Raw genomic sequence first — 7,978 nt, 5'->3', positions numbered from 1 at the left:
TAAAAGCAGCCTGCCGGAGGAGATTTTACTTTTGGACCGGAACGCTGCGGGATGCTGCTGCTTGGAAAAAACATCGCAGGGAGGTGGTGGGCATCTTCCAAAGCTAAACCCGAGCGAGTCAAAGATTAACTGTTGGATAGCGAGCAGGATTTAGCCAGAGCTCAAAAGACAAACTGTCACTTGTGATTTGTAAAAATCGTATTGAATTAGGTACAAAACCCCATTCACTCCATATAATTCTGAAATGTATACAACTTTAATTTAAAAAATGTACTGTAATATCTATCCCCAAAAATGTTGGCCAGTGTTCATACAAAAGCAACAATGTGACTGTCCTTAGCAAGTGATTGCAGTGAAAGACTGTTACAGTACATGAGGAATTAAGAGTGTACATAGCATTACATCACTAATTCAAACAGTGCACCAATGCTAATCCTGCTTTTCCTGTATGACATCACACAAGCGCTTTGTGACGGATGATAAGAAGGTCGATACCGCAACGTTGCTCGACCTCGATCAGGCTGGGATAAAAAAAAAAAAAACACACAAGCGCACACGACACGCCGCAGGTGTGTGCATTTAAGAGATTGGTCACCAGAACGATGACAGTCATGTTTTATTCTCACAATGTGCTTTGAGAATGAACAGTACTCTTTGATGCACTTTTTTTGTAGTCGATGACATAATGCGAGATTCAAGTACAGTATACAGTAGAGTACAATTGGCTTGAGTAAACTAGACAGAAGTAAAAAAAAAAAAAAAAAAATGCAACAGTAATCGCATTGCAGCTTTTTCTGTGTGAAAAATCTGACTTAAATCTCATAAAAAATCTCTTCATTTTTTCTAAAAAAAAAAAAAAAAAAAAAGGCAACTTCAATCTGGCATGAATAGAAAAATAATACTGACTGACTCATGTAAGATTCTTCAAATGATTCTTGTATGATTATGCCCTATTTTCTCTGGAAAATACAGTTGATGAAAAACACTGAAGCCACAAATATGTACATACATATATACACAACAATCAATCATACGGTTGCATTGCATCATGTTTCTTGTCTGGACTTTACAAAATGGCCCCTGAAGGCAAGAAGGCTTCCAAGCTCTGCTTTCTTTCGAGTGATTTGCGCAATTGTAACCGTCATCATGTATTGAGTCCTTCTTGATCCTCGTTGCTTGCCGTCCTCCGTCGTTTATCTTTGGTAGCCGCACGACCAGGAGCGAGGCGTCACCAGCTCCCAAAAGCTATTCTGTAGCAAAAAAACAAAAAAACAAACTCTTTCTAGTAACCTCATGCACACATAATCCCGCCTGTGATTGTTATTAGCACCTTATATTTTAATCTGCTTGTAGGGACAGCGAGTTGTTGAATGGCGCCGCTGGACGCCTCAACCATGAATTGCGGGTCGGCTGTACTTAAAAAAACGCCTTACTATACATGGTCTTTTTTTTTTTGTTAAAAAAAAAAAAAAAAAGAGACTATATATGGTCATTTAAAAAAAAAAACGCCTTACTATACATGGTCTTTTTTTTTGTAAAAAAACACAAAAAAACAAAAAAAACTGACTATACATGGTCATTTAAAAATAAAACGCCTTAATATACATGGTCTTTTTTTTTTTTATGTAAAAAAAAAAAAAAAGCCTTTCTATACATGGTCATTTAAAAAACTGCCTTACTATACATGGTCTTTTTTTTTTTTTTTTTTAAAGCCTTACTATACATGGTCATTAAAAAAAAAAAAAAAAAAAAACGCCTTACTATACATGGTCATTTACAAAACCGCCTTACTATACATGGTCTTTTTTTTTATTAAAAAAAAAAAAAAAAAGCCTGACATTTAAAACAGTTTTAAGTACGCCATCTGTCCACTAAATCCTCCACTTGATCAAACGCTGGAGGCTTTCCAAGGTTAAATACTGGACATGTCATTGTATTCCACGGATGCATCATCTGCCAATAGAGGCTCTTAAGATATAGCGGGATTGATTATTGGACTAACAATATAATCAATAATGGTCCACAAACAGTGGACAGGATTGACTTCAGATCAGATCTCTGAGCAGTTGAAAGCATTATCAACACAGGTACTTACCAGAACTGTTTTTTGGTCCTGCCAACACTAATGTGTATAAATACAAATAAAAAATAATAATAATAATAATTAATAATTATATATATATATATATATATATATATATATATATATATATATATATATATTGCATAAAATTACAACTTTTTTGAGAAACAAAATGCAATACACATTTTTCAAATTTTGACCTTTTGTCTAAAAAAAAATTACAACTTTATTTGTCTAAAAAAAAATTACAACTTTATTTAGAATTTTTTTTTTCTAACTTTATTTAGAAAAAAATACCCCAATTTCCTTCAAGACTGTGTTGTAAAATTTGGATTTCATCTAAAAAATAAAAATAAAGGTAAAATGTCTTTTTGTCATTAAAATATTCAATTTGTAAGATTCTAACCTTTTTTAAGTATAAAAATGCAACTTTAATTATGTTGCATTATTATTTTTTTTAAATCTTCTAAAATTCCAACTTTTTTCCTCCAAAAATCTCATCTTATTTTGTTAATTATAAGTGTTTATTTTTTATAGGAATAAAAGCTTTTATGTTGAATTTGACTATAATGTCATAATTATTTTTCCCTCAAAAAAATCCATTAATCTCATCAGTTTTGTTTTTCCTATGAAAAATGTCATTGAATTTTCACAGAATAAAACAGAAATATTTTAACATCAGGACTTTTCCCTTCAAATTTTCATAAGATAGCAACTGTTTTTCCTTGGAAAAAAAATAGCATTTTCATTTTGTAAAAATTCGTTAAAAAAAATATGACTAACAACTTCATTTTCTCTCCCAAACAATTCCACTTGTGACTTTGCTATTTTTGTGAAACCAAATCTGCCTGTCATCTTGTAGCCATCATCAACACTTGAGAATACTAAAATGTAGCAGATTGCGGCACGATGTACTGTACAGTGCGCGTTCGTGCGCGTGCGTTTCATACCCCGGTGCGAGGACAGCGTATTTGCGCGTACCACTCCTGACAGTAGAGGCACACCTGGACGCCCTGACCCAGGAAGAGACACGCCCACATGATGATGTTGAACACGGGGCTCTGACGCTTGTCGTTCATGGTGAAGTTAAAGACAACTGTAAGGATGACGGCAGCATGTGGTGATCAAGAGCAAACAGAACAACCTTAAACAATGGAATAATGATAATAGCTTTATAATGCAATGTCATGCTAAAAGACAAACAAAACAGTGCATTAGTCATGAGATACTCCTAAAATGAATTTGTGGGTTACCTCCGAAGATGGCGAAGAGGCAAAACATGACAGGATAGAAGAAGCCGAAGCCCATGGTCAAGGCGTACTCGTGCACCACGGCCGACAAGATGAAGACGGACAACATGGCGGCTGCGCGGAACTTCCTTTTCGACAGCTGCGGGCATCGCAGATTGTAAATAAGAAACTTTTTTTTGGGGGGGTTTTGTTTTGAATGGTAGTTTTGTGCCTGACCCAGAGGAAGTCCCTGTAGCCGTAGTAATAGAGCCAGTCGTGTACCACCACGTTCCACGTGCGGTAGTAGTTGGCAAACGACGTCGAGTTCCACCAGTCCTGTGGAACAAGAAAATCACTTGGCAGGGAAGTTCCAACAAACACTTTTCCGTGACCCACAAATGGCTGCAGTGTAAACAATGACTCAATCGATGACAGAGCATTCAAAATCAATCGCATTCTTTCGAACAAAAAAAAACATTTGAAGAAATATGCTGACTCCCTGAAGGGGTCACAATCAATAGTACTCGTTAAACAAAGGAAATGTTTGACAAGTGACGTCTTTTCTTCTCATTTCATTCAACAATTGCAAATAAAATGTCGCTCTTACATGCAAGCACACTCCCCAAAGGGGCTCAAAAATCAATGGTGTTCTTTGGAACCAAAACAAACAGTTGACAAGAGCAAGCAAATAAAACGAGTCCATTTCTCGTGCGCTCATCCAGCTTGGTTGAAAACCATGAGGAGGATTTCTGACCGCTATTGTTGAAGTGCTGATGATTTGAAATCGATCACAAAGATGTGTTCGACTGGTCACTCAAACCAGTTCTTCCCATTAAATCAATGAAATGTGACGAAAGTGGAAATGAGAAGGTTTCAGTTTTTTTTTTATCAGATGATTTTTCAAGCAATGACTTGGTGTTATCTTTGTTTTTGTTTTTTTTAATGATGGTATTGCTGACCTTGTAGAACATTCTGTCGGCAAATCGCAGCAGCTCCCCAAAGAGGTTGAGCCAGCAGTGCAGGAAGGCGAAGAAGCACAACAGCAGCAGCATGATGCCTGCAAAACGGAATTCAATTAGGACTTCATTTTTTTAATTTTTTTTTTATGTAAAAAAAAAAAAAAAAGACTAATAAAGATGACTAATGCCATACAACATTGTTCTTGGAATAAATACAACAAATGATTTGTGAATATAATTTCTACATGTGTCTCACTTTTTGTTCTTGTAAAATTATGGTATTCTGGACTTTAAAAAAAAAAAAAAAAAAAAAAACTTTCCTTGTAAATTTTGAGACTATATAACTATAGATTTCAAATGTAAAAGTTACACCTTTTTGTCTACCAAAAATATTACTTAAACCTTGAGACGATGCCTTTTTTTTCCCCTCCCCCCAAGAAACTTTAACTTTTCTCTAGAAAAACAAATGCAGCTTTAATTTCATGAAATTATTTTTTTTCTTGGGGAAATATTATTTTAATTTTTTTTTTTAATTTTTATAAAATTACAAAAATAAATTAATAATATTGCGCCTTTTTCCTTCCTAAAATGTTTAATATCATAAAATTTTGACTTTTTTTTTTTCTTTAAATACAATTTTACTCTTGTGATTTTTATCCCGTTCTAGTTCTCAGAAAACATAAACACTACTTTATCTTTGAACCAACCATTCTCACCTATGGCCAGTTTGGAGCCTTCAATGAATTTGCATGTTTTGGAATGCGGAAGGATAGTGGAGCAGCTGAAGTTAAGCTACAGATATCACGTTAACTCTACACAGGAGATTCAAACCCAGAACCTCTTGATTGTGTGACAGATATGTTAACCACCCGGTTCCCATGCTGCCCCTCTACCGAGACTTTCCTGTGACATAATGCTCTCAACACTCGTGAAAATAAAACATAATAAGGCCTTTCAGTGTGTGTTGTTGACCTGGTCTACTTGCATAATAACACAGTTAAACATTTACCGACTCACATTGATAAGAGAGAATGCAGAAATTGTTACTGTTCGGCTTTTGGAGCAATGTGGAAGTTTGGTTGTGTACACGGTGCTGCCGCTATTAAGCAGGAACCTGGTAGTATGGAGTGGAAGACGGCGAGGACCATGGCTCGCTTGCTAAACGGCTGGTGGCTCTCCGACGTGAAGACGGGCACGCACAGGCGCACCAAGATGAAGTAGCCATAAAACAGGCAGGCCAAGATCTGCGGATAACGTGCCGACATCAATCATGGAGGCTTCAAAGCATGCTGGGTAATGAACGCAGCTCACCATAGTCGAAGTGACGCCGACGTATTTCCATCTTATATGCGTGTTCCTGGAAGGACATACAGAAAGAAGTCATTAATGCCACCAACCCCACATTTCTAAATGTCACAAGATGGCTCCAAAGCACTACTTTTAGACTGAGCTGTGACCAGTCTAATAGAACCTCCTCCCTTCACTATTCTTGACAGCAAGATGGCTCCAAAGCACTATTATAATTAGAGCTTGGTGCCATCTTGCGACATCGAGCACACAAATTAGCAAAGAGGTGAAATACTGCATCGGCCATTTTACCTGGGATACGATTCCCTGTAGATGAGAGTAGGACAGAAAAGGAAGTAGAGGTAACTGGACCATGTTGGGAAGCGGACTTTCTCCCCTGAAACACAAGCAGATCAAACCATCAAAGGCTGCTATTGATGCTTTAAAACAAAAAACAAAAAAACATTTACAGACGTTTGTGATCTCTTTAGCTTCGGGGTGTCATGATGGGGAATTGCTCCCCAGATTTGTTGGCTTTATTGTTGCAACTAGTGCACCGTTACCACCAAACTATCAATAATTTCCCACCTAAGGGCTTTAATATCTTTTGTGAAACAGTTTGCTATTTTTCTGTCAAGTTTTTATCTCGTGCACCCGGGGATATTTACAAGATTTTTGCTTTATTGTTCATGGAAATAGCAATCGAATGTTCATATGGGTTATGTTAAGATGTGGTGGTGATTGTGACATATTGCAACCAGCGGCTAAGTTGTCTCACTATATGGGGTAAGATGTCACACCAGAAACTAACGACAGCACGGTTCGTATAATATTATGCGGCTGTTTCCAGACATACCTCGTTTCGGTGCATTCTTCATAATGACGGGGGCCGATTCCCTCATGAATGAGTAGCTTTTCATCAGGAATCGAATCTGAAAACCAAAAAAAATACAGAGGGATAAATAACTAGTTTTCTCATCCTTAAGTTGGACAATAAACAACTACATGTAGCATATGTCACTTATTCCTATTAGAGAATATCAACACTATGGAATCCATTTTATGGCTTATTTGCCTGACCCCGATGATTCATACGGCATATCAGTATAAAGGAAGTGCAACAAAAACGTCCCACTGCATCGTCACGTGTAGCAAAAACATAAACGAGTAGATACGATCTGAATTATCTCTTATGTCAGGATGACTTGCCTTGCCTTGCCATGAAACACTGTCATAAAATGACCTACTGCACCTATCTCTTAATCACTCTTGGTAATCCAATATTTGTGCACTGACCTGCTCGAGTATAACGATGAATCGCGAGGCCGGCGGCAGCTGTTGCCGCACCACCACGTAGACAGGCAACAGTCCCAGAACGGAAGTCTGGAAGGCAGCGATGACCAGAGCTGTGCCCAGAGACAGCCCCAGCTTGGAGGTGCAGCGGTGGTACAAAGACGCCCAAATGCGCAGCCCGTAATAGGGAACAAGCAGGGAGTAGACCAACATGAGCGCCCACACCCAGACGACCGTTCCCAGCTTGCCAAAAGCGTAGAAGAGCAGGTCAAACTCCAGGACCAACCTGCCCATTGGGAACACAAAGTCAGCAAACAATTATTTTATCATCTGAACTAAATTAAGTGAAGCTATTCTAATCAAAACACAAAAAGACGAGACAAACTAGCTAAGCTGAGAATTAACAATATGCTAAGCTACATTAGACTAATCAAGAAAAACAACCAAGTTGAGATAGGGAAAAACTAGCTTGCTCAAATCTAGAGAAAAAAGAAAGAAAATACAAACTAGGCTAAGAATCGACGACAAACAGCATAAAAAATTAATGCACACTAGACTAGACTAAAATAATAAGCCAAGAATTTAAAATATGCTAAGCTACGTTGGACTAAACAAGGCAAACAACCAAGTTGAGATAAACGCAACATAATGGGAGAAACTAACTAGTTTAAATCTAGAGGGGAAAAAAAGAAAGAAAATACAAACTAAGCTAAGAATCTACGACAAACGGCATGAAAACGTAATGCACACTAGACTAGACTAAAATAACAAGCCAAGAATTTAAAATATGCTAAGCTATGTTAGACTAATCAAGACAAACAACCAAGTTGAGATAAACGCAACATATTAGGGAGAAAGTAACTAGTTTAAATCTAGAGAAAAAGAAAGTAAATACAAACTAAGCTAAGAGTCTGCGAAAAACGACGTGAAAAAATAATGCACACCAGACTAGACTAAAATAACAAGCCAAGTTAAAGTAAACTAAGGACAGACTAAACAGATAAGAATCTAAGATAAGATAAACTCAAACTAAGCCAAGATAAACTAAAATAAATACATGGCTAGCGTGCTAGTTAGCTAGCATTTATATAGACAAGACTAACTAAGCTAAGCTAAACCAAGACAAA

The 7,978-nt window shown here is 37.0% G+C and overlaps 1 protein-coding gene across 2 annotated transcripts in view; it reads right to left on the bottom strand.

Annotated features, from left to right (window-relative positions):
• Positions 1-594: 594 nt before the first annotated feature.
• The window catches only part of LOC144023838 (kinesin heavy chain-like), an 86,794-nt gene continuing 79,410 nt past the window's right edge, over positions 595-7,978 (bottom strand). For both annotated transcript variants that reach the window (XM_077529746.1, XM_077529745.1), the window contains exons 7-16: positions 6,855-7,137; positions 6,415-6,490; positions 5,871-5,955; positions 5,583-5,628; positions 5,386-5,515; positions 4,272-4,369; positions 3,550-3,648; positions 3,337-3,472; positions 3,034-3,179; positions 595-1,250 (exon numbers count right to left, since the gene is read on the bottom strand). In XM_077529746.1, coding sequence (XP_077385872.1) covers positions 1,194-1,250; positions 3,034-3,179; positions 3,337-3,472; positions 3,550-3,648; positions 4,272-4,369; positions 5,386-5,515; positions 5,583-5,628; positions 5,871-5,955; positions 6,415-6,490; positions 6,855-7,137 — 1,156 coding nt within the window. In that variant the 3' untranslated portion in view covers positions 595-1,193. The remainder of the gene's footprint in view (positions 1,251-3,033; positions 3,180-3,336; positions 3,473-3,549; positions 3,649-4,271; positions 4,370-5,385; positions 5,516-5,582; positions 5,629-5,870; positions 5,956-6,414; positions 6,491-6,854; positions 7,138-7,978) is intronic.

The sequence above is a fragment of the Festucalex cinctus genome, chromosome 8 (genome assembly GCF_051991245.1).
Source record: "Festucalex cinctus isolate MCC-2025b chromosome 8, RoL_Fcin_1.0, whole genome shotgun sequence".
NCBI lineage: Eukaryota > Metazoa > Chordata > Actinopteri > Syngnathiformes > Syngnathidae > Festucalex > Festucalex cinctus.
Note: the sequence above shows the minus strand (reverse complement) of the source record. Positions and strands in the feature narration are given on the sequence as shown.